The following is a 27,497-nucleotide window of genomic DNA, read 5'->3' on the forward strand; positions in this document are numbered from 1 at the left end:
TCTCCTTCTCTCTCCCCCTCCCTCCCACCTCTGCTCTCTCTCTCTCCCTTCCCTCCTACCTCCTTCTCTCTCTGTCTCTCAGTCTCTGGATATAGTGTTGAAGTACTGTAACTATTTCTCTCTCTCCCCCTCCCTCCCTCCCTCCCTCCTCTCTCTCTCTCCCCCTCCCTCCTACCTCCTTCTCTCTCTGTCTCTCAGTCTCTGGATCTAGTGTTGAAGTACTGTAACTATTTCTCTCTCTCCCCCTCCCTCCCTCCCTCCCTCCTCCCCTCTCTCTCTCCCCCTCCCTCCCACCTCCTCCTCTCTCTCTGTCTCTCAGTCTCTGGATCTAGTGTTGAAGTACTGTAACTATTTCTCTCTCTCCCCCTCCCTCCCTCCTCCCCTCTCTCTCTCCCCCCCCTCCCTCCCACCTCCTTCTATCTCTGTCTCTCAGTCTCTGGATCTAGTGTTGAAGTACTGTAACTATTTCTCTCTCTCTCTCCCCCTCCCTCCCTCCTCCCCCCTCTCTCTCTGTCCCCCTCCCTCCCACCTCCTTCTATCTCTGTCTCTCAGTCTCTGGATCTAGTGTTGAAGTACTGTAACTATTTCTCTCTCTCCCTCCTCCCTCCCTCCTCCCTCCTCTCTCTCCCCCTCCCTCCTACCTCCTTCTCTCTCTGTCTCTCAGTCTCTGGATCTAGTGTTGAAGTACTGTAACTATTTCTCTCTCTCCCCCTCCCTCCTCCCCTCTCTCTATCTCCCCCTCCCTCCCTCCCTCCCTCCCTCCCTCCCTCCACCTCTCTCTCTCTCTCCCCCTCCCTCCTACCTCCTTCTCTCTCTGTCTCTCAGTCTCTGGATCTAGTGTTGAAGTACTGTAACTATTTCTCTCTCTCTCCCCTCCCTCCCTCCCTCCCTCCTCCCCTCTCTCTCTCCCCCTCCCTCCCACCTCCTTCTTTCTCTGTCTCTGAGTCTCTGGATCTAGTGTTGAAGTACTGTAACTATTTCTCTCTCTCCCCCTCCCTCCCTCCTCCCCTCTCTCTCTCTCCCCCTCCCTCCCACCTCCTTCGCTCTCTGTCTCTCAGTCTCTGGATCTAGTGTTGAAGTACTGTAAATATTTCTCTCTCCCCCTCCCTCCCTCCTCCCCTCTCTCTCTCTGTCCTCCTCCCTCCCACCTCCTTCTCTCTCTGTCTCTCAGTCTCTGGATCTAGTGTTGAAGTACTGTAACTATTTCTCTCTCTCCCCTCCCTCCTTCCCCTCCCTCTCTCTCTCTCCTCCCTTCCCTCCTACCTCCTTCTCTCTCTGTCTCTCAGTCTCTGGATCTAGTGTTGAAGTACTATGTAACTATTTCTCTCTCTCCCCCTCCCTCCCTCCTCCCCTCTCTCTCTCTCTCCCTTCCCTCCTACCTCCTTCTCTCTCTGTCTCTCAGTCTCTGGATCTAGTGTTGAAGTACTGTAACTATTTCTCTCTCTCCCCCTCCCTCCCTCCTCCCCTCTCTCTCTCTCCCTTCCCTCCCACCTCCTTCTCTCTCTGTCTCTCAGTCTCTGGATCTAGTGTTGAAGTACTGTAACTATTTCTTCACATCCACCTTTGTACTGGAGACCCTCCTGAAGCTCACTGCCTTTGGCTTCCGACGCTTCTTTAAAGACAGGTAGTTACAGGGCCACACTGACTTACTGAATAAACACTGTATTCACTACTGCACTGGGGACAGTTTTGCACATGTCAGTCATCTCAGTGTGTATGATTCATACAGAGTATATGATTCATAGCTGCCCTTCTTAACCACAGCTCCATTAGAAAATAGTTATTCTGACTTCAATGGTACTTCCTGGTAGTGTCATAGCTTTACTATAGCTGAACTATAGCTGGGATACTTCAATGGTACTTCCTGGTAGTGTCATAGCTTTACTATAGCTGAACTATAGCTGGGATACTTCAAATGGTACTTCCTGGTAGTGTCATAGCTTTACTATAGCTGAACTATAGCTGGGATACTTCAATGGTACTTCCTGGTAGTGTCATAGCTTTACTATAGCTGAACTATAGCTGGGATACTTCAATGGTACTTCCTGGTAGTGTCATAGCTTTACTATAGCTGAACTATAGCTGGGATACTTCAATGGTACTTCCTGGTAGTGTCATAGCTTTAATATAGCTGAACTATAGCTGGGATACTTCAATGGTACTTCCTGGTAGTGTCATAGCTTTAATATAGCTGAACTATAGCTGGGATACTTCAATGGTACTTCCTGGTAGTGTCATAGCTTTAATATAGCTGAACTATAGCTGGGATACTTCAATGGTACTTCCTGGTATTGTCATAGATTTACTATAGCTGAACTATAGCTGGGATACTTCAATGGTACTTCCTGGTATTGTCATAGATTTACTATAGCTGAACTATAGCTGGGATACTTCAATGGTACTTCCTGGTATTGTCATAGATTTACTATAGCTGAACTATAGCTGGGATACTCTCTGGATAGTCAAATACAGATACTACTGAGCTACTGAATAAACACCATCCACACTGCTACACTTGGGACACTGTGTGTGTTTTCTCACTCTGTGCGATTCATAGTAGTGATGCCATAGCTGTAATATAACCACGATGCTCTCTCTATACTAAATGGTACTAGTAAAGGTGACTGAATTAAATACGCTGCACTGGGGACACTGTGTGTGTCATCTCACTGTATGATTCATAGTGTTTGCTGTACTGTAGGTAGTTAAAGTTAGGGTTAAAGTTAGGTTGACAGGTTAGGGTTAAAGTTAGGTTGACAGGTTAGGGTTAAGGTTAGGTTGACAGGTTAGGGTTAAGGTTAGGTTGACAGGTTAGGTTTAAGGTTAGCTTGACAGGTTAGGGTTAAGGTTAGGTTGACAGGTTAGGTTTAAGGTTAGGTTGGCAGGTTAGGGTTAAGGTTAGGTTGACAGGTTAGGGTTAAAGTTAGGTTGACAGGTTAGGGTTAAGGTTAGGTTGACAGGTTAGGGTTAAGGTTAGGTTGACAGGTTAGGGTTAAGGTTAGGTTGACCGGTTAGGGTTAAGGTTAGGTTGACAGGTTAGGTAAGGTTAGGTTTAAAGGTTAGAGTTAAGGTTAGGTTTAAATGCTAGGTTAACGTTAGATTTAAAGGTTAGGTTTAAGGTTAGGTTACGGTTAGATTTAAAGGTTAGGTTTAACGGTTAGGGTTATGGTTAGATTTAAAGGTTAGGGTTAAGGTTAGGTTTAAAGGTTAGGGTTAAGGTTAGGTTTTAATGTTAGGTTTAAATGTTAGGGTTAAGGTAGGGTTTAAAGGCTGTGCCAGCTAGTGACCACTCTGCAGAGCTGCCTCCAGAACAATATTCATGACGCTAATCTGCTATACTTGCATTGTGTGTAGATGTATCATTATCCATTTCATCAGATGCAGAATAACTATAGTTAGTACACTCCTCTATCCTCATCTCTGACCCATCTCTGACCCATTCCTGACCCATCTCTGAATCATCTCTGACCCATTCCTGACCCATCTCTGACCCATTCCTGACCCATTCCTGACCCATCTCTGAATCATCTCTGACCCATCTCTGACCCATTCCTGACCCATCTCTGAATCATCTCTGACCCATTCCTGACTCATCTCTGACCCATTCCTGACCCATCTCTGACCCATCTCTGACCCATTCCAGACCCATCTCTGAATCATCTCTGACCCATTCCTGACCCATTCCTGACCCATTCCTGACCCATTCCTGACCCATCTCTGACCCATCGCTGACCCATTCCTGACCCATCTCTGACCCATTCCTGACCCATCTCTGACTCATCTCTGACCCATTCCTGACCCATTCCTGACCCATCTCTGACCCATCTCTGACCCATTCCTGACCCATCTCTGAATCATCTCTGACCCATCTCTGACCCATTCCTGACCCATCTCTGAATCATCTCTGACCCATTCCTGACCCATTCCTGACCCATCTCTGACCCATTCCTGACCCATTCCTGACCCATCTCTGAATCATCTCTGACCCATCTCTGAGCCATCTCTGAATCATCTCTGACCCATCTCTGACCCATTCCTGACCCATCTCTGAATCATCTCTGACCCATTCCTGACTCATCTCTGACCCATTCCTGACCCATCTCTGACCCATCTCTGACCCATTCCAGACCCATCTCTGAATCATCTCTGACCCATTCCTGACCCATCTCTGACCCATTCCTGACCCATCTCTGACCCATTCCTGACCCATTCCTGACCCATCTCTGACCCATCGCTGACCCATTCCTGACCCATCTCTGACCCATTCCTGACCCATTTCTGAGCCATCTCTGACCCATCTCTGAATCATCTCTGACCCATTCCAGACCAATCTCTGACCCATCTTTGACCCATTCCTGACCAATCTCTGACCCATTCCTGACCCATTTCTGAATCATCTCTGACCCATTCCAGACCCATTCCTGACCCATCTCTGAATCATCTCTGACCCATTCCAGACCAATCTCTGACCCATCTTTGACCCATTCCTGACCCATCTCTGACCCATTCCTGACCCATCTCCGAATCGTCTCTGACCCATTCCAGACCCATTCCTGACCCATCTCTGAATCCTCTCTGACCCATCTCTGACCCATCTCTGACCCATTCCTGACCCATTCCTGACCCATCTCTGACCCATCTCTGACCCATTCCTGACCCATCTCTGAATCATCTCTGACCCATTCCAGACCAATCTCTGACCCATCTCTGACCCATTCCTGGCCCATCTCTGACCCATTCCAGACCAATCTCTGACCCATCTCTGACCCGTCTCTGACCCATTCCAGACCCATTCATGACCATCTCTGACCCATTCCAGACCCATTCATGACCATCTCTGACCATTCCAGACCCATCTCTGACCCGTCTCTGACCCATTCCAGACCCATTCATGACCATCTCTGACCCATTCCTGACCCATTCCTGACCCATTCCTGACCCATGGACTCAATCAGGAAACAGAATTCACAAAAGAATCTCTCTGCCTCCATACAGTCCAATATCTCACCCTCACTGTGAGCAATATGGTGGAGCAGTGATTTCTCCCATTCTATTATTACTGTTATTAATTCAATTACACCCACATTACTGTTAACAGGACCCAGATCAACCCACTCACAAATACATGGAGCATCACTAGAGCCATTCCTACTCATTCTCTTTCTCTAATTGTTTTCCCATTCAACATAATGGGTTACTGATGAAGCAGATAGATTGTGGCTGATGTTGGATATCAATTCATTTCATTGACTCAGTACTGAATGGTTTGTGCTGAACTGCTGCTACTGTTGACAACACATACATGTTGAAGATGTTGATGCGAACAAAACACAAACCTGGTGCTTTAATGGTACTGACCCATTTTCTATGATGGAAGCAGAGAAAGAGGGAGAGGGGGTGGGAGGGGGGTAGAAGAGAAAAGAGGTGGAGGAGAGGTTGTAAGAGAGAGAGGAGATAAAATAAATGAGAAAGAAGAGAAAGAGGTAAAGGATGGAGAGAGAGAGAGAGAGAGAGAGAGAAAGGAAGAGAAAGTACGGGGGTAGAGAGGGAAAGCAAGGGAGAGAGCGAAAGAGAGAGGGGGAGTAGAAGAGAAAAGGGGGGTTGGAAGAGAGAGAGGAGATAAAATACATGAGAAAGAAGAGAAAGAGGTAAAGGATGGAGAGAGAGAGAGAGAGAGAGAGAGAAAGAGAGAGAGAAAGGAAGAGAAAGTACCGGGGTAGAGAGGGAAAGCAAGGGAGAGAGCGAAAGAGAGAGGGGGAGTAGAAGAGAAAAGGGGGGTTGGAAGAGAGAGAGGAGATAAAATACATGAGAAAGAAGAGAAAGAGGTAAAGGATGGAGAGAGAGAGAGAAAAAGGAAGAGAGAGTACAGGGGGTAGAGAGAGAGAGATGTATGTTAGTGTGATTGAGCAGCACCTCATATCTTTTCTATGACATCATTGGCATCTGGCAGGACAGTCTCTCTGCGTACTCAGTGTGTCTTAAACTGTGACATAGTGGAGATGCAGGCAGGTGGAAACAGTCTGGGTTACTGGGCACACACACACACACACACACATGTCTGTACCTGTACAATACATGAATGACCCTGATGGAACATGGCCTCCAGTGTGACGACCCTTTGCTCTCTGACTCTGTGTGTAGGTGGAATCAGTTGGATCTGGCCATCGTGTTGCTGTCAGTGATGGGCATCACTCTGGAGGAGATCGACTACAGCGCTTCTCTCCCCATCAACCCTACCATCATACGCATCATGAGGGTGTTGAGGATCGCACGAGGTAACGAGGGAGGGAGGCAGGGAGGGAGGGAGGGAGGGAGGGAGGAAGGGAGGGAGGGAGGGAGGGAGGGAGGGAGAAGAAGAAGTGCATTTGAGTGTTTAGTCGCACCCTGGCACACACACACACACACACACACACACACACACACACACACACACACACACACACACAGACACAAACACACACAGTTCAACACCTTTCCTACTCACGCCCCTGTGGAATCTGGATAGCATGCACATACCCAGTGTACAGACCCAGTGTACAGACCCAGTGTATAGACCCAGTGTATAGACCCAGTGTACAGACCCAGTGTACAGACCCAGTGTACAGACCCAGTGTACAGACCCAGTGTATAGACCCAGTGTACAGACCCAGTGTTCAGACCCAGTGTTCAGACCCAGTGTATAGACCCAGTGTACAGACCCAGTGTACAGACCCAGTGTTCAGACCCAGTGTATAGACCCAGTGTACAGACCCAGTGTACAGACCCAGTGTATAGACCCAGTGTTCAGACCCAGTGTTCAGACCCAGTGTACAGACCCAGTGTATAGACCCAGTGTTCAGACCCAGTGTATAGACCCAGTGTTCAGACCCAGTGTATAGACCCAGTGTTCAGACCCAGTGTTCAGACCCAGTGTACAGACCCAGTGTATAGACCCAGTGTTCAGACCCAGTGTACAGACCCAGTGTTCAGACCCAGTGTTCAGACCCAGTGTACAGACCCAGTGTACAGACACAGTGTGTAGAGCCAGTGTATAGAGCCAGTGTACAGACCCAGTGTACAGACCCAGTATACAGCAGACCACTGCTTCATCATTAATCCTACCAAAGCTACAGCTCATGACCAATGGTTGACCAGTGGGAGGGCCATGAGCGAGCGAGAGTGTATGTGTGTATGACAGTGTCTGTGAGAGTGTGTGTGTATGACAGTGTCTGTGAGAGTGTGTGTGTGTTTGACAGTGTCTGTGAGTACGTGTGTGTGTGTATAACTGTGTGTGTGTGTGTGTGTGTGTGTGTGTGTGTGTGTGTGTGTGTGTGTGTGTGTGTGTGTGTGTGTGTGTGTGTGTGTGTGTGTGTGTGTGTGTATGACAGTGTCTGTGAGTGTGTGTGTGTGCATGACAGTGTCTGTGAGAGTGTATGTGTGTGTATGACAGTGTCTGTGAGAGTGTGTGTGTGTATGACAGTGTCTGTGAGTGCGTGTGTGTGTATGACAGTGTCTGTGAGCGTGTGTGTGTATGACAGTGTCTGTGAGAGCGTGTGTGTGTATGACAGTGTCTGTGAGAGCGTGTGTGTGTATGACAGTGTCTGTGAGAGCGTGTGTGCTGGGTATAAATTTAGCTGTGACCTTTCGGAGGCTGGATGTTTCCTGTTTAGTCCAGAATTGAACCGGAGGAATTCCCTAAATGCCCAGCATTTATAATCTCCCCCCCCACTTCTCCTCTCCCCAGCCCTCATCATAACCTTTTTCTCTGTTTCTGTCTTTCTGCCTCTCTCTCTCTCTCTCTCTCTCTCCATCTATTCTCTCCATCCCAGTTCTGAAGCTGCTGAAGATGGCTAAAGGAATGAGAGCTCTGCTGGATACGGTGGTCCAAGCCCTACCACAGGTACAAATGCACACACACACACCCAGATAAACAAACATTGGGTGAGCCAATACTATGACAATGCTCAACACGGGCCAAAACAGCCCCCTTCCCCTCACACTTCCCTGGGAATCCATCCTAAGTTTGTGGCCTGGGGGAGAGAGGGTGCGGTAGAAAAGGGAGACCCAAACTGCAACTAGGACAGGCTGATCAATGACCAGGAATGCATAGTCTCTCTCTAGCTTTCTGGGCAGTGCTAATTGGTGACTCAGACTGGCCTCCCTGCCACACACACACACACACACACACACATAGCTCCTATGTATGATGAGTGCAGACAAACAGAGGGGCTGATTGAATTATTATGGCTAGGATTAGAGGCACTGTTTACATGTTTAGTGGGAGAAACTGAACAGAAAATTAACAAGCATTTTTATCTGTTTTTCAACAAGCTGTTCTACCAAGGGTTATTATGTAGATGATGGCAGCTGCAAACAATCAAATGAGATGATGATCTTCAAACAGTAGCTTTATCTCTGTACATAATGTGGACAGTGTGTGCTTTCAGGACCATGGAGAGTGCTTTGGGAAAAAGACTATTCATAAAGAGTGCTGATCTAGGATCATGTCCCCCTGTTTTATTCATTAGGATCTAAAAGGATAAACTGATCCTAGATCAGTACTACTATTCTGAGACATTATGACTACCGCCCTGGTCTAGATACAGCCCCTAGGCCCATAACCACTACTGCCTAGGCACCTCATGTAGATGTGAAAGGATTTGACATCATGCAATATGGAAGTAGCTCAACCTTTCACTCTAATATGCTTGGACGGAGTTTGACCATATTGCATACACCTCCCATATTCTTTCTGATCTCTACAAGTGGCTAGGGGTTGTTTCTGGCTGGGGTACACTGATATTAATACCTCTACTACATTAAGAAATGAGGTGTGGGTTATTAGATCTGGTTGGGCTGGAAAGACATGACTCCTTTTCCTAATAAGGTTTGGTCCCGACCACATCATTCCCACAGAGAAAGAGAGAGAAAGAGAGAGAGAGGTAGAGAGTGAGTGAAAGAGAGTAGGCAGGGAGAACAGGCAATGAGAAGGAAGGAGTGTAGGGAAGACGGAGGTAAGGCAGAACGGATCTCCTCTCCTCCGCTGCTATCGATCCCTGTCTCATTAACACAGGACCCTGGGTCGTCTCCCCAAGGGCATCAGGCAGGTAATTAACACCAAGGTGATTAAAGAGGTGTGTGTGTGTGCTTGTATCCTTAAGTGCGTGTGTGTGTGTGTGTGTGTGTGTGTGTGAGTGTGTGTGTGTGTGTGTGTGTGTGTGTGTGTGTGTGTGTGTGTGTGTGTGTGTGTGTGTGTGTGTGTGTGTGTGTGTGTGCGTGCGTGCGTGTGTGATGAGAGGAGACAATCAGTCTGCTATAGTTACATCTTGAGAAGGAGGTGAAAAATCACCTGCCAGGGTAGTGTTACACACTGTCAAGACTGAGAATAATGGTGTTACATGGAGAAGCCCCTGACAGATGTTAGCTAGCTAGCTGAAGGTAACACTCAAACACATTACGACCGACGCCATCTCTTATCTCAGAATCTGCCTAAAATAATGTGTCACATTACCCTAGAATCAGCCATTATCTAACATTATCCCATTTCTCCCCAACTGAGCTAAAATGGCTACCATCTGCTGTTCACTAGATGGTAGTGGTGTCGTTCAGTCACATCACATCACCACTAAAGCCAGTTGTTTTCTCTTCTCCAGGGGCTGGGTGATAAACTTCGGATATAGCCTATGTTAGTAGGCAACGTTGCGTGAATATCACAATTTCTGCTTTCTAAAAGTTAATGAGTGCTCACAGCGACATCTTGTCTCTTAGCTACTCATTTTTTTATCCCTGTGATGTTTTTTCTCTCCAGAAAATACAGACTTCCTTAAAACTAGTCCCTTGGCCGGGAGAGATTAGCTATCCCCTCTCTGTAACGGCTTTCGTCTGGTGGAAGAGAAGCGGACCAAAATGCAGCGTGGTATTCTTGAGACATGTTTAATGAAGATGAAAACGAACAATACAAAAACAACAAACGGAACGTGAAAACCTGGTCTGGTGACAACAAACACAGAGACAGGAACAATCACCCACGAAATACTCAAAGAATATGGCTGCCTAAATATGGTTCCCAATCAGAGACAACGATAATCACCTGACTCCGATTGAGAACCGCCTCAGGCAGCCATAGACTAATGTTAGACACCCCCAAGACAAGACACACCACAATAAACTCATGTCACACCCTGGCCTGACCAAATAAATGAAGACAAACACAATATAATACGACCAGGGCGTGACACTCTCTGGATTTGCATCTATGGCCACAGCCACTATTCACTAGCTAACATTAGCATTGGGGACCAAAACACAGTAAAAGTGAATGGATCCTGGATAGCATAGCATGCTCTTAGCTACGTGCACAGATCAAAGTAAATTCAAGATTCACTTATCACTGACCCAGTTTTCACCCGACATAAATTCACCCTTTGTTTGTCTCTTGCTTGCTTGGATCACCCCTCATAGAAACATGTCATTAAGAATCACAGATCATTAAACTGATCTCAATGGAATAGTGCTATTTTCAGAGGTGCTTAAATCATCCCCAGTAGTGTAAGATCTACAGTCTCCCTGGTAGATACATCACTAATCAACTGTGACACAGGTAGCTGGGGAGAACTTGCATTAGTTCTGGCCCAAAGGGAACTCGGTATCATACTGAGACAGTCTGACGAGAGACTGAGACTGACAGTATGACAAACAAAGTCTGGATCTAAAGTGCTTTAGAGATTTTTATAGAACTGTTACGTCACTACATCATTTCTACTTAACGTAGACATTGCTGACCTGGGGCATGTTCAGTAGACCCAAACGGGAGAAAACCTTTTCAAATGGAGGTATTACCACCTGAGCTTGTCCACTAAGAACACACACTTTCCTTTGTTGGTTTCAAAAACCTTCCCGGATGTTCAGTACCTGCTGAACACGACCTTGGTCTCTAACCCTCACTAAACACTCCTCTCTTAATAAACCTGGGTTGTGTTCTTCTATGAAAAACAGCTTCACAGTCTGTGACTGTTTGTCTTGCGATTTGTTAGCCTGGTAGAAGCTAGATCAGGCTAGATCTGGATAGAGCAGGCTAGATCTGGATAGAGCAGGCTAGATGAGGCTAGATCTGGATAGAGCAGGCTAGATCTGGATAGAGCAGGCTAGATCAGGCTAGATCTGGATAGAGCAGGCTTTTTGGTATTTTGGGTATTTCACTAGGATCCCCATTAGCTGTTGCAAAAGCAGCAGCTACTCTTCCTGGGGTCCTCACAAAACATGGAACATAACATAGTACCGAACATTAATGGACTAAAACAACTGAAGGACAGAACTACATTTAAAAAAATGTAAAGGCACACATAGCCTAGATATCAATACAGACACACAAACTATCTAGGTCAAATAGGGGAGAGGCGTTGTGCCGTGAGGTGTTGCTTTATCTGTTTTTTTAAACCAGGTTTGCTTTTGATTTGAGCTATATGTGATGGAACAGAGTTCCATGCAATAATGGCTCTATATAATACTGTACACTTTCTTGAATTTGTTCTGAGTTTGGGGAGTGTGAAAAGACCCCAGGGGGCATGTCTGGTGGGGTACATGTGTGTGTCAGAGCTTTGTGAAATTGACTATGCAAACAATTTGGGATTTTCAACACGTTAATGTTTCTTATAAAAAGAAAAAGTTATGCAATCAGGCTCTCAGCTCTTAGGCTGAGATACTGGCATATATGTAGTATTTAACAATGAAGAGCAAGACATGCTGCTCTGTTCTGGGCCAGCTGCAGCTTAACTAGGTCTTTCCTTGCAGCACTCGACCACATGACTGGACAATCAAGATGAGACAAAACTAGAGCCTACAGAGCTTGCTTTTTGGAGTGTGGTGTCAAAAAATCAGAGCATCTCATTATTACGGACAGACCTTTCTCCATTGTTACAAGCATTCAATCTATAGGTTTTGACCATGACAGTTTACAATTTAAGGTATATTTAAGTAATTTAGTCTCCTCAACTTGTTCAACAGCCACACCATTAGTTTCCAGGTTCAGCTGAGGTCTAGAATTTAGGAATGATTTGTACCAAATACAATGCTCTTAGTTTTAGAGATGTTCAGGACCAGTTTATTACTGGCCACCCATTCCAAAACAGACAGTAACTCTTTGTTAAGGGTTTCGGTGACTTCATTACCTGTGGTTGCTGATGCGTATATGGTTGAATCATCAGCATACATGGACACACATGCTTTGTTTAATGCCAGTGGCAGGTCATTGGTAAAAATAGAAAAGAGTAGAGGGCCTAGAAAGCTTCCCTGCAGTACACCACACTTTATATGTTTGACATTAGAGAAGCTTCCATTAAAGAAAACCTTTTGAGTTCTATTAGATAGATAGCTCTGAATCCACGAGGTTGAAAAGCCAAAACACATGTTTTTTCAACAAAAGGATATGGTCAATAATATCAAAGGCTGCACTGAAATCTAACAGTGCAGCTCCCACAATCTTCTTATTATCAATTTCTTTCAACCAATCATCAGTCATTTGTGTCAGTGCGGTACATGTTGAGTGCCCTTCTCTAAAAGCATGCTGAAAGTCTGTTGATCATTTGTTTACAGACAAATAGTATTGTATTTGGTCAAACACCATTTTTTCCAACAGTTTGCTCTGGTCTACTGTTAGAACCAGTAAAGGCTGCTTTACCGCTCTTGGGTAGCGGAATTACTTTGGCTTCCCTCCAGGCCTGAGGACTAAGAATTTCCTCTGTGGCTCAGATTAAAGATATGACAGATAGGAGTGGTTATACAGTCAACTACCATCCTCGGTAGCTTTCTATCTAAGTTGTCAATGCCAGGAGGTTTGCCATTATTGATCGATAACAATCATTTCCCAACTCTCCCAAACTAACTTTACAAAATTCAAACTTGAAACGCTCTTCTTTCATTATTTGTTTTTTAATGCATGAATACATTGGCTCACTGTTTGTTGTTGGCATTTCCTTACTAAGTTTGCCCACTTTGCCAATGACGTAATCATTAAAATAATTGGCAACATCAAATGGTTTTGTGATGAATAAGCCATCTGATTCGAATTGCTCTTTCTGCCCATAATTCCATTTAAAGTATATTTGCAGTAAATCAGCCAGTCAGATGTGCAGCCAGACTTATTAGCCACTCTTTTGCCCCATCTCTTTCAACCATACAGTTTCATCATCAATCCATCGAGCCTTAACAGTTCTAACAGTCAGTTTCTTAATAGGTGGATGTTTATCAATAATTGGAAGAAGCAATTTCATAAATCCATCAAGTGCAGCATCTGGATGCTCCTTATTAATTGCATCAGACCAACAAATATTTTTTAACATCATCCACATAAGAGTCACAGCAAAAATATTTTGTATGATCTCTTATACACTATTTTAGGCCCAGTTTTGGAATGTTGGCTTTCCTGCATATAGCCACTATATTGTGATCACTGCATCCAATGGGTATGGATACAACTTTAGTACAAAGTTCTACAGTGTTAGTAAAAATGTGATTGATATGATCCTGGATGATCCTGTTCCTGTAGTGTTTGTAAACATCCTGGTAGGTTGATTAAAAACCAGAACCAGATTACTGGCACTGGTTACAGTAATAAGCTTCCTCTTGAATGGACAGCTTGATGAAAACCAGTCAATATTCAGGTCTCCAAGAAAGCAGACCTCTCTGTTTACATCACATACACTATCAAGGTTTTCACACATATTATTTAGATACTGACTGTTAGCACTTGGTGGCCTATAACAACACCCCAAAAGAAAAGGCTTTAGATGTGCCAAGTGAACCTGCAACCACAACACTTCAATAACAATTGGCATAAGGTTTTCTCTAAGCAATACAGAGATATGGCTCTGAATATATACAGCAACACCTCCCCATTAGCATTTATGTCTCTTCTATAGATGTTATATCCATGTATTGCTACTGCTGTATCATCAAATGAGTTATCTAAGTGAGTCTCAGAAATGGCTAATATATTAATGTTATCTGATGTTAGCAAGTTATTGATTTCATGAACCTTCAGGCTACATATATTAATATGGGCTGTTTTCAGCCCTCTCCTGGGGAGCTTATCAGAGACAGACATAATACTGAAAAGAGCAAACAAAGCTAGAGAAAAATATATACATTCAGCAGTCAATAATCAATTGTGTGTGTGTGTGTGTGTGTGTGTGTGTGTGTGTGTGTGTGTGTGTGTGTGTGTGTGTGTGTGTGTGTGTGTGTGTGTGTGTGTGTGTGTGTGTGTGTGTGTGTGTGTGCGTGCGCGTGTGCGTGCATGTGTGTGTGCGTGTGTGTGCGTGCTGCGGGGTTGAAGCTACGAACCCATAGGCTTGGCTCTCTCATCCCTTCCAGGCTTCTGGGAAGGTGAACAATGAGCCTGTCATAGCAGATGCCAGCGATGTCCCCACGCGCTCTGACAGCTTTCATGGCTGGGATAAGTTCTGTCCTCTTCTGGCGCACAGCTTCAAGATAGACCTCGTTGAGGAAGATATATGTTCCTCTCAAGTTCTTGGCTCTTTCCAGAACAGCTACCTTGTCCTTGAACTTCAGGAACTTGACCACTATCTGGCCTGTCACCTGGGACGGTGGTGGGTTTTCCAGTCCTGTGGGCATGCTCCACCTCAATCTTCCTGTGGTCCGTCTCCAATTTCTCAGAGATCACTTCCCTCACTTTGTCCTCAGACTCCATCCAGGTCTCATGTGGAGATTCTGCAATTCCATCCGCAACTATGTTGTTCTGCCTTGATCGTCCTCGAGTCTGATTTATCGGTCATGGATTCACACACATAACTGATGTCTTCTCTCAATGACTTACAGATTGCTGTCATCTTGCTGTTTTGCTGTTTCAACTCATCGAGCTGACCCTGGTAAAACTGCAAATTGTTATTCAGGTCCTGGACCTCTCTGGTCAGGTCGTTCATTATTTTACTTGTTGAATCCAACAGTATTTGGACAAAACACTTGAAGCTATTTTTGTTAGTTTAAAAGATCCTTCACATGTGATAGAAAGACACTGTCCTCAATGGTACTCCCCCCGCCTTTGGTCTTTGTCACGGTAGCTAGCAACGTAGGTCCAGACAGGGCAGGTCACAGGGAGGTGACAACAACAAACAGCAGGGATCTAGACAGCCATGAACCCGTAACCATCTGCAGTCCCAGCCAAAATGGCTAACCACATCGCGGGCTGCTTTCAAGCCCTCAAGAAAAGCCAGCTAAGCCAGCAGCAAATTGCTACTCATACCCATCCTTGGTCGGCAGGACCACTGGACAGAGACTAGCAGTCCCAGCAACTGATGCCAACTGTGTTGCGGGTTCTGAAAGTTAGATTTCTACTAAGAACTTTACAATATACTTTCAAAACAACAAACTTTTCAAAACAACAAAACTGAACTCTCCTCTTTCGCGTTCAACCAGAAGTGATGTGTAGTGTGTCTCTTATTGCTAGATCAGGCCAGAGCAGACTAGGGCAGGCCAGAACAGTCTAGATCAGGACAGAACAGACTAGAGCAGGCCAGAACAGGCTAGATCAGGCCAGAACAGGCTAGATCAGGCCAGAACAGGCTAGATCAGGCCAGAACAGACCAGAGCAAGTCAGAACAGACTAGAGCAGGCCACAACAGGCTAGATCAGGCCAGAACAGACTAGATCAGGCCAGAACAGGCTAGAGCAGGCCAGAACAGGCTAGATCAGGCCAGAACAGACCAGAGCAAGTCAGAACAGACCAGAGCAAGTCAGAACAGACTAGAGCAAGCCAGAACAGACTATATCAGGCCAGAACAGACTAGATCAGGCCAGAACAGGCTCGATCAGGCTAGACAGCAGACTAGAGCAGGCCAGAGCAGACTAGATCAGAACAGACTAGAGCAGGCCAGAACAGACTGGAGTAGGCCAAAACAGGCTAGATCAGGCCAGAACAGACTAGAGCAGGCCAGAACAGACTATAGCAGGCCAGAACAGGCTAGAGCAGGCCAGAGCAGACTAGATCAGGCCAGAACAGACTAGATCAGGACAGAACAGACTAGAGCAGGCAAGGACAGACTAGAGCAGGCCAGAACAGACTAGATAAGGCCAGAACAGACTAGAGCAGGACAGAGCAGACTAGAGCAGGCCAGAACAGACTAGAGCAGGCCAGAACAGGCTAGATCAGGCCAGAACAGACTAGAGCAGGCCAGAACTAGATCCAGAACAGCTAGATCAGGCCAGAACAGACTAGAGCAGGCCAGAACAGATTAGAGCAGGCTAGAACAGACTAGACCAGGCCAGAACAGACTAGAGCAGGCCAGAACAGGCTAGAGCAGGCCAGAGCAGGCCAGAACAGACTAGATCAGGCCAGTAGAGCCTCCTCCCCCAGGGTACCAGACCAGACAGAGCTGTGTGCTGGCTGCTGTGACATTTTCTCTGTAAGATTACATCTCACTAATGGGATTGTGTTTTCTGAGCATATTTACTACATAACCTCTTTATGCAGTACCATTCAGCCGACAGAGAGGGATCTACTGCTGTTTGTCCTGAGTGGCTTCCAACTACACCGTCACAATAACAGAGTAAGGTTATGCAAACTGACAACTTTTCCAATTCTCTCCTCAGGCTCTTCTTGAGGATTCTGATACGATGTAGGACTTGGGCTTTGGTCGTGCACCACATGTCTAGCTTTCACTTTCTATTTTTTTGGTAGCAGGCCTGGCCAAGCGAAAGGCAGAACAACTAGCAAATTATGCCTCTACTGAGGATTCTGATAAGGTAGAGGCTGTGCCACAACATGGATGCTGGGACCAATAGGTTTTGTTGCTTGGTAAAAGGCAAGGCCAAAACACCAGCTGTTATTTCAGTGGGATGCGATGTTCAGAATGTTTGCCTTAAAAATGTATGATTTGGTGCCTGCAGGGCATTTCAGACGGCTGATTGAGGATCTTTATACAGAAAAATGTGTTTGTTTTCTATGATTGTGTTTTTATCTTGGTTTTGCTTTTCGTACTGTATTTGATGTGTATATTTTTGTCACTACGGTGTTCATCCGTATTTAAAAAACAAAAACATTTTTTACCTTTATTTAACTAGGCAAGTCAGTGACAGCCTACACCAGCCACACCCGGATGACGCTGGGCCAATTGTGCACCTCCCTATGAGACTCCCAATCACGGCCGATTGTGATACAGCCTGGATCTGAACCAGAATGTCTGTAGTGACGCCTCTTGCACTGAGATGTAGTGCCTTAGACCACTGTGCCACTTGGGAACCTAAAATCACTCTGTAAAAGAGACCTTGGACTCAGCATGTCTCCCTGTCAAAATAACGGTTCAATACAAAAGAGAATGTAGAGCAGAAACAGTTCCTACTACTGTTCCTATGTGTGTTTCAGGTGGGGAACCTGGGCCTGCTCTTCATGCTCCTGTTCTTCATCTATGCAGCACTGGGGGTTGAGCTGTTTGGAGAACTGGGTGAGTTGGTAGTGATGGGCTGGAACAAAACCCTGCATTCCCAATGGCGCCACATTCAGAGTTGTACATATCCAATCCTGTTAGATTACAGAGCCAAGACAGAATTAAAAGGGACTTGTAGTTAAGTATCTGGACGCAGCCAGAACCAAGAAGTATCAAGGAGACTAGTCAGGAGAACAATAACACATCAGCTAGTCTTCAAACTGTCACACTCTCTATGGACTCTAGTCAGGTCTGCTGGAGGTCATCTCTCATCCCATCAGTTTTGAGCAAAGGATTAGAGCCAAATGCAACTGCAGTAAGGAGAGAGATGTGTAAACAATCAGCCAAGACAGCTTTAAGACCCGGAGCAAACAACCACGTCTGCTGTTGTTGGTTGTTGGTTTCTAAGAGGACTGAACAGATAAATGTTCTCTATATAAACTGTTATTTTCTCTTCATGCATCTTTATCTCTCCCTCTGTCCTTCGTCTATCCCCCTGTTCCCCCTCTCTGTATCTATCTTTCTCTATTTGTTTTCTCTCTCCCCTTATCTCTCTGTTACCTCCCCATCCCTCCCTCCCCCATTCCTCCCTCCCCCATTCCTCCCTCCCCCATGTCTCCCTCCCCCATCCCTCCCTCCCTCCCTACTCTCCCCCATCCCTCCCTCCCCCATGTCTCCCTCCCCCATCCCTCCCTCCCTCCCTACTCTCCTCTCCCATCCCTCCCTCCCCCATCCCTCCCTCCCCCATGTCTCCCTCCCCATTCCTCCCTCCCTACTCTCCTCTCCCATCCCTCCCACCCCATCCCTCCCTCCCCCATCCCTCCCTCCCCCATCCCTCCCTCCCCATCCCTCCCTCCCCCATGTCTCCCTCCCCATCCCTCCCTCCCTCCCTACTCTCCTCTCCCATCCCTCCCTCCCCCATCCCTCCCTCCCCCATCCCTCCCTCCTCCCTACTCTCCTCTCCCATCCCTCCCTCCCCCATCCCTCCCTCCCCATCCCTCCCTCCCCCATCCCTCCCTCCCCCATCCATCCCTCCCCCATGTCTCCCTCCCCATCCCTCCCTCCCTACTCTCCTCTCCCATCCCTCCCTCCCCCATCCCTCCCTCCCCATCCCTCCCTCCCCATCCCTCCCTCCCTCCCCATCCCTCCCTCTCCCATCCCTCCCTCCCCCTCCCCCATCCCTCCCTCCCCCCTCCCTCCCCATCCCTCCCTCTCCCCTCCCTCCCTCCCCATCCCTCCCTCCCCCCATGTCTCCCTCCCCATCCCTCCCTCCCTCCCTACTCTCCTCTCCCATCCCTCCCTCCCCATCCCTCCCTCCCCCATCCCTCCCTCCCTCCCTACTCTCCTCTCCCATCCCTCCCCTCCCCATCCCTCCCCTCCCCATCCCTCCCTCCTCCCCCACTCTCCTCTCCCAGTGTGTAACGAGGACTACCCATGTGAGGGGATGAGCCGCCATGCTACCTTTGAGAACTTTGGCATGGCCTTCCTCACTCTGTTCCAGGTCTCCACTGGGGACAACTGGAATGGGATCATGAAGGTATGGATGGACTCCTACATGGTGTTCTATGGAGTGTTTATTACAATAAATGAGAGAGTTGATCATCTGATACTTTAACCCAAAATGACTTGGATTACCATGTTTAAATGTGTTGCTATTTGGGTTGTATTATTCAGTTCTCATTTTGATGTCTGTGGTTGGTATTTGGTGCCTGGCTTCTTAGCTGCAGAGAAGTTTCAGAGTAATTACAAGCCCTCTGGCCCTAGGGCAGACCCCAAGCCTATGTCCTGCTGCTTAAGAAGACCATTCCAATCCTCCTCTCCTTGAGCGCTACCATAACCAGACCTGTCACAGCTCTGTATATCCTCTGTAAAGATGGCCTTTTTAAATAGGGGAATGTGTCCCACTCCCATTTCACAGTCGTCGCCCCCCCCACGCTCAACGCATTATGGAGTGTGACAGGGGCGCACCATAAAAACACCTCAGCGGTTTGTAGAGGTGCGGGTGAGGATCACAGCCGCTACCTCTCAGCTGAAGTGGTGAACTGTAATCACCTCTGCTAGATTACTACTGATGAGACCTTGTGAGCTTTCACTGCCTTTTACCTGGAGATGTGTTGGATGCAAACTGTCTGGAACGAGGGAGGGGAAGAGAGAACGAGAGTGAATCACCACTGTGCTGACTAGAGAGTGGGGAGGAGGGATAGAGGAGGAAAAGAGGGAGAGGGGAAGAAGAGGAAACACTTGAGACTACACAGTGAAAAGGTCAAAACAAATGAGAGAGGAGACTAGAATCAGCTCATGTCTGGATGTCTTACAGTTAGTATATGACAGGTCAATTTGCTCACAAAAGTCTTACATTGATATCTTTGTTTCAAGTTGGAAAACAGCTCTTAGCTCTTGTTCATGAAGTTGTTCATTAGAACGTGTTGTTTCTGTATAGTCCTGTGTAGCTCAAATGGTTGTGGGTTCGATTCCACGGACAATCAGTATGAAAAAAGTATTAAAATCTATACACTCACTAATGTAAGTCGCTCTGGATAAGAGCTTCTGCTAAATTGTGTAAATGTTATAATGTCTTAGCAGGACTTCATGGCTGGACCTAACAGACTGCTCCTATTTCTCCTCTCTCCCACCTTCCCTCCCCCTCCCTAGGACACGTTGAGGGAGTGCCCTCCGGACTACGGGCCTGACTACTCCTGCAACCCCAGCCTGCAGTTCATCTCTCCCATGTACTTTGTGTCCTTTGTGTTGACGGCCCAGTTCGTCCTGATTAACGTGGTGGTGGCGGTGTTGATGAAGCACCTGGACGACTCCAACAAGGAGGCCAAGGAGGAGGCGGAGATGGACGCTGAGATTGAGCTGGAGCTGGCCACGGGGGCCCTATGCTGCATGGGGCGGAGGGAGTCTGTGCAGGAGGGAAAAAGGTGGAGGAGCAGGAGGAGGTGGAGGGGGAGGTGGGGGAGTTGGAGGAGGAGTGGATAGAGGGATGGGAGTCCCAGGCAGTTCCTCCGGGGGGAATATGCATCATCACGTGGCAACGACGCATCCAGGAACACTGCAAGATCCGAACAATCGTGATCCCTACTCTCCTGCACAGGTGAGATGGATGGATGAATACATTTCTGTCCGTATGGGTCTGTCTGTTTCTGTCTATTTGTCTTTCTATTTCATATTACAGGAATTACACATATAAACAGTCTGACACACCCGTGTGTAGTACATAGACGTAAAAGGTTGAGGTCATTATGACAGGGGAGAGAGGACAAGAACAAGAAAAGACAGAGGAGACAGAAAGATAATCAGAGACATTTAGTCTCTCCTTCCCGTTCTGACATCCTCAGTGTTTTAGACTGACAGCCCATCAGTCCTGTTTAACTCAGTTTGTCTGCTGGTTCACTCAACCTTTCATAATGTAATACAAAGGAGCCAGGGACGATACGAAGAGACAGCGAGAGAGAGAGATGAGAGAGACAGAGATAGGGAGAGAGAGAGAGAGAGAGAGGGAGAGAGAGAGAGATGGGAGAGAGAGAGAGAGAGATACAGACATTGTCATCCTGCAAGAAACCTGGTATAGAGGAGACAGACCCACTGGATGCCCTCCTAGGTTACAGAGAGCTGGTAGTCCCATCCACCAAACTACCAGGTGTGAAACAGGGAAGGGACTCAGGGGGTATGCTAATTTGGTATAGAGCAGACCTAACTCACTCCATTAAATTAATCAAAACAGGAACATTCTACATTTGGCTAGAAATTCAAAAGGAAATTATCCTAACAGAAAAATGTCCTCCTGTGTGCTACCTATATCCCCCCACTAGAATCCCCATATTTTAATGAAAACAGCTTCTCCATCCTGGAGGGAAATCAATCATTTCCAGGCCCAGGGACATGTACTAGTCTGTGGTGACCTAAATGCCAGAACCGGACAAGAACCTGACACCCTCAGCACACAGGGGGACAAACACCTGCCTGGAGGTGACAGCATTCCCTCCCCCGTATGCCCCCTAGGCACAACTATGACAACATAACCAACAAAAACAGGTCACAACTCCTGCAGCTCTGTCGCACGCTGGGTATGTACATAGTCAATGGTAGGCTTCGAGGGACTCCTATGGTAGGTACACCTATAGCTCATCTCTTGGCAGTAGTACTGTAGACTACTTTATCACTGACCTCAACCCAGAGTCTCTCAGAGCGTTCACAGTCAGCCCACTGACACCCCTATCAGACCACAGCAAAATCACAGTCTACCTAAACAGAGCAATACTCAATCATGAGGCATCAAAGCCAAAGGAACTGAGTAACATTAAGAAATGCTATAGATGGAAGGAATGCAGTTTGGAAACCTACCAAAAAACAATTAGGCAACAACAAATTCAATCCCTTTTAGACAATTTCCTGGGTAAAACGTTCCACTGTAATAGTGAAGGTGTAAACTTGGCAGTAGAAAATCTTAACAGTATATTTGACCTCTCAGCTTCCCTATCAAATCTAAAAATCTCAAATAGAAAACCGAAGAAAATTAACAACAATGACAAATGGTTTGATGAAGAATGCAAAATTCTAAGAAAGAAATTGAGAAACCTGTCCAACCAAAAACATAGAGACCCGGAAAACCTGAGTCTACGCCTTCACTATGGTGAATCACTAAAACAATACAGAAATACACTACGGAAAAAGAAGGAACAGCATGTCAGAAATCAGCTCAATGTAATTGAAGAATCCATAGACTAACCACTTCTGGGAAAATTGGAAAACACTAAACAAACAACAACACGAAGAATTATCTATCCAAAATGGAGATGTATGGGTAAACTAATTTCTCCAATCTTTTTGGCTCTATAACAAAGAATAAAGAGCAAAAACATATACATGATCAAATACAGATCTTAGAATCAACTATTAAAGACTACCAGAACCCACTGGATTCTCCAATAACATTGAATGAGTTACAGGACAAAATAAAACCCTCAAACCCAAAAAGGCCTGTGGTGTTGATGGTATCCTCAATGAAATGATCAAATATACAGACAACAAATTCCAATTGGCTATACTAAAACTCTTTAACATCATCCTTAGCTCTGGCATCTTCCCCAATATTTGGAACCAAGGACTGATCACCCCAATCCACAAAAATGGAGACAAATTTGACCCCAATAACTACCGTGGAATATGCGTCAACAGTAACCTTGGGAAAATCCTCTGCATTATCCATTAACAGCAGACTCGCACACTTCCTCAATGATAACAATGTACTGAGCAAATGTCAAATTGGCTTTTACCAAATTACCGTACAACAGACCATGTATTCACCCTGCACACCTAATTGACAACCAAACAAACCAAAACAAAGGCAAAGTCTTCTCATGCTTTGTTGATTTCAAAAAAGCCTTCGACTCAATTTGGCATGAGGTCTGCTATACAAACTGATGGAAAGTGGTGTTGGGGGTAAACATACGACATCATAAAATCCATGTACACAAACAACAAGTGTGCGGTTAAAATTGGCAAAAAACACACATTTCTTCACACAGGGTCGTGGGGTTAGACAGGGATGCAGCTTAAGCCCCACCCTCTTCAACATATATATCGAACTGGCGCGGGCACTAGAAAAGTCTGCAGCACCCGGCCTCACCCTACTAGAATCTGAAGTCAAATGTCTGCTGTTTGCTGATGATCTGGTGCTTCTGTCACCAACCAAGGAGGGCCTACAGCAGCACCTAGATCTTATGCACAGATTCTGTCAGACCTGGGCCCTGACAGTAAATCAGTAAGACCAAAAATAATGGTGTCTCCAAAAAAGGTCCAGTCACCAGGACCACAAATACAAATTCCATCTAGACACTGTTGCCCTAGAGCACACAAAAAACTATACATACCTTGGCCTAAACATCAGCGCCCACAGGTAACTTCCACAAAGCTGTGAACGATCTGAGAGACAAGGCAAGAAGGGCATTCTATGCCATCCAAAAGGAACATAAATTTCAACATACCAATTAGGATTTGGCTAAAAATACTTGAATCAGTCATAGAGCCCATTGCTCCTTTATGGTTGTGAGGTCTGGGGTCCGCTCACCAACCAAGACTTCACAAATGGGACAAACACCAAATTGAGACTCTGCACACAGAATTCTGCAAAAATATCCTCAGTGTACAACGTAGAACACCAAATAATGCATGCAGAGCAGAATTAGAAAAGAGCAGTTAAATTCTATAACCACCTAAAAGGAAGCGATTCCCAAACCTTCCACAACAAAGCCATCACCTACAGAGAGATGAACCTGGAGAAGAGTCCCCTAAGCAAGCTGGTCCTGGGGCTCTGTTCACAAACACACCCTACAGAGCCCCATGACAGCAGCACAATTAGACCCAACCAAATCATGAGAAAACAAAAAGATAATTACTTGACACACTGGAAAGAATTAACAAAAAAACAGAGCAAACTAGAATGCTATTTGGCCCTACACAGAGTACACAGCGGCAGAATACCTGACCACTGTGACTGACCTAAAATTAAAGGAAAGCTTTGACTATGTACAGACTCAGCGAGCATAGCCTTGCTATTGAGAAAGGCCGCCGTAGGCAGACATGGCTCTCAAGAGAAGACAGGCTATGTGCTCACTGCCCACAAAATGAGGTGGAAACTGAGCTGCACTTCCTAACCTCCTGCCCAATGTATGACCATATTAGAGAGACATATTTCCCTCAGATTACACAGATCCACACAAAGAATTCGAAAACAAATCCAATTTTGAAAAACTCCCATATCTACTGGGTGAAATTCCACAGTGTGCCATCAGAGCAGCAAGATTTGTGACCTGTTGCCACGAGAAAAGGGCAACCAGTGAAGAACACGCACCATTGTAAATACTACACATATCTATGCTTATTTATTTTATCTTGTGTCCTTTACCATTTGCACATTGTAAAAACACTGTATATATATATAATATGACATTTGTAATGTCTTTATTGTTTTGAAACTTCTGTATGTGTGATGTCTACTGTTAATTTTTTATTGTTTATTTCACTTTATATATTATATACCTTACCTGCTTTGGCAATGTTGACACATGTTTCCCATGCCATAAAAGCCCCTTGAATTGAATTGAATTGAATTGAGAGAGAGAGAGAGAGAGAGAGAGAGAGAGAGGGAGATGGGAGAGAGAGAGAGAGAGATGGGGGAGAGAGAGAGAGTTAGAGAGAGAGAGAGAGATGGGGAGAAAAGAGAGAGATGAGAGAGAGAGGGAGAGAGAAGATGGGGAGAGAGAGGAGAGAGAGAGAGAGAGAGAGAGAGAGAGAGAGAGAGAGAGAGAGAGAGAGAGAGAGAGAGAGAGAGAGATACGGAGGGAAGGAGAGGGAGAGAGATGTTTAATCTTGTCGGCCCGGATATTCAAATAACAGACATAATCTCTGAACAGGTCATAATGTAGATTCAGTACAATGTCACCGTGACCCATAGTGTGTCTCAAATGGCACCCTATTCCCAATATAGTGCACTACTTTTAACCAGGGAATTTGGGTGCCATTTGGGACCTACACTAGAACGTGGCTGTGGCCCAGACTACTGCAGAAAAACACAGCTACTCTCATTCAGGGTTATGTTATTGGTTTCTACAGATGAAAACATCTCAAAGGGGTTTGGATATTATTCCTGGGACCCCTGAAATAGATGTTGATGAAAGAACAATGTGATTTTAGGGAGTTGAAGGGAGAGGGACATTGAAATACATTTTCAACTAGCTGCACCTTTCACAGTGAATTTGCCTGGCGCTCTCCATCGCCATGGCAACCCTTGTTGTCAGTCTTCTGTGGCGAGGTAGACGAGCAAACACACACTGCACCGTGCATTTTATCACCTTTTCAATTCAAACTCAGGACTTCTGATATTAACCCGTCAGTGTGCACACACAAACACAAAGCCCTGGAAGACATAAACACCAACAAGCACACACAGTGAGATTACTAAAAACCTAATCATAATGTAATGGCAAACACAAACAAACAAACACACACACGGATGACTCACCGGCTGCCTGCTACGATCTGTTCTACCTTTACAGAACTAAACTTGGCTTTACTGAGGAGCCATTTTTAGCTTTATGTTGGCTGACAGAATAACTTAATAAGAGGGAGGAGGGAGCTTCTTTGGTCTCCTCTCCTCTCCCTGGGTGATGTAATCAATTTATTCACTCACAACAGCTACAATTGTGTGTGTGTGGCGTGTGTGGAGGCAGGAATTATTGAGAAAACACAGAGGTAAATAGAAACAGATCTGGAGGAGAGTGAACGACATGAGTGGGAGGGAAAGGTGGAGAGAGAGAAGTAAGAGGAGAGGTGATGCTAAGTGATTGGAGGGGAGCTGAAGGAAATGGCCATGATGAGAAATCAATGTTTACACCTTTAAGGCAATACAATTCACAACATCACTACGGCAGGTGTTTCCTTTACTGTGACACTTGTAATGGGATTCCAGACCTGGCAGAATGCGTTATATATAGACTCGTGCCTGTTTTATACACAGTATTCTAGTTATTCTAGACCCTGTGGATTCTACTGGTCTTCACTGTTTGTGACTATAAAAAAGACTCATAGACACACTTCATGTAATATAACAGGCTTTTAAAATTCAATATTGGTGCACAATTTCTACGAAAGGTATGCAAAAAGCCCTCTTTTTGTGGAATGACCCAGATAATGATATTGGTGGTGATCTCTCTGTGAGAGAAACAGAGAAAGAGAGAGACTCTTTAACATCATCCTTAGCTCTGGCGTCTTCCCCAATATTTGGAACCGAGGTCTGATCACCCCAATCCACAAAAGTGGAGACAAATTTGACCCCAATAACTACTGTGGGATATGCGTCAACAGCAACAGCAGAAAATCCTCTGCATTATCATTAACAGCGAACTCGTACATTTCCTCAATGAAAACAATGTACTGAACAAATGTCAAATTGGCTTTTTACCAAATTACCATACAACAAACCATGTATTCATCCTGCACACCCTAATTGACAAACAAAATGGGACTCTATATATATATATATATATATATATATATATAGAGAGAGAGAGAGAGAGAGAGAGAGAGAGAGAGAGAGAGAGAGAGAGAGAGAGAGAGAGAGAGAGATTAACTGAAGGGTGCATGTTCTCACCAGGTGGCCAGCACTATTGTTGTCTAGAACAATAGAAATGGCCTTATTATCAACCTATTAGGACTCAGCCATAGTCATTCAGGCGTGTGCATGCGTGGTGGGTGTGTGCGTGCATGTACATGGGTGTCCGTGTATGTGTTCCTTTGCTATTTCGTAACACAGTCATTCAGGGCCTACTCCAGTGCTGTTCTTAACGACCCACACACAGAGGAATATCTGGACTCTGTATAGATGTAGTCTATTGTTATATAATGTATAGTGATGGGGAATAAATCGATACAGTTACATATCGGGATATTATCGTATTGATATATTGTTTTGGCTGTACCTGCACCAAAAACTCTTCATACCTTGTTCTTATTTAAATAGGGAGACAAAGCATTTTATTTCCATGACTGATTAAAGAAAGCTCATTTTCTCATGTCTCTCTTGTCCCTCTGCAGCAGATATATGGTGAGCAATATGTTTGGAACATCGGATCGCCAAAGAATTACAGTATCGAATCACAATACAGATAGAATCATGGGAAGAGCAATACATATTGTATCGGCACCTAAGTATAGTGATGATATCTTATCTTGAGGTCCCTTGCAATTCCCAGCCAAAGTTATATATGTATACTGTAGATATATTTTATAAGCCAGTTTCATTTTGGTAACGATGAAGGCATAGTTAGACTGAGCAAGGACTATAACCTGTTGCGAATGGCAAACACTTTTAAACAACAGCTGCCTTCTACATGTAAAACATTGGCAGGTGATTGGCTGTGTATGTGGGTTACTGTATATGTGGGTTAGCAGTGTTGAGACAACGGCTGCAGTTTATGTAACTATAACACTGACGCTTACACTTTACTGGATTTTTCCATTGTTGAAAAGAAAGAATAAATGGAGCCTGTGGATTTAGCATCCTATGACCCTGTTTCCTTA

At 45.5% G+C, this 27,497-nt stretch overlaps 1 protein-coding gene across 1 annotated transcript in view; it reads left to right on the top strand.

Annotated features, from left to right (window-relative positions):
- Positions 1 to 20,338, top strand: part of LOC135533173 (voltage-dependent T-type calcium channel subunit alpha-1I-like) — a gene marked incomplete at its 3' end in the record, with an annotated part of 62,911 nt that extends 42,573 nt beyond the window's left edge. The window contains exons 10-15 of the mRNA XM_064960577.1: positions 1,515 to 1,624; positions 6,142 to 6,275; positions 7,809 to 7,879; positions 17,354 to 17,432; positions 18,830 to 18,951; positions 20,067 to 20,338. Coding sequence (XP_064816649.1) covers positions 1,515 to 1,624; positions 6,142 to 6,275; positions 7,809 to 7,879; positions 17,354 to 17,432; positions 18,830 to 18,951; positions 20,067 to 20,338 — 788 coding nt within the window. The remainder of the gene's footprint in view (positions 1 to 1,514; positions 1,625 to 6,141; positions 6,276 to 7,808; positions 7,880 to 17,353; positions 17,433 to 18,829; positions 18,952 to 20,066) is intronic.
- Between the last annotated feature and the right edge of the window lie 7,159 nt (positions 20,339 to 27,497).

This window comes from Oncorhynchus masou, unplaced genomic scaffold (assembly GCF_036934945.1).
Source record: "Oncorhynchus masou masou isolate Uvic2021 unplaced genomic scaffold, UVic_Omas_1.1 unplaced_scaffold_2266, whole genome shotgun sequence".
Taxonomy (NCBI): Eukaryota; Metazoa; Chordata; class Actinopteri; order Salmoniformes; family Salmonidae; genus Oncorhynchus; species Oncorhynchus masou.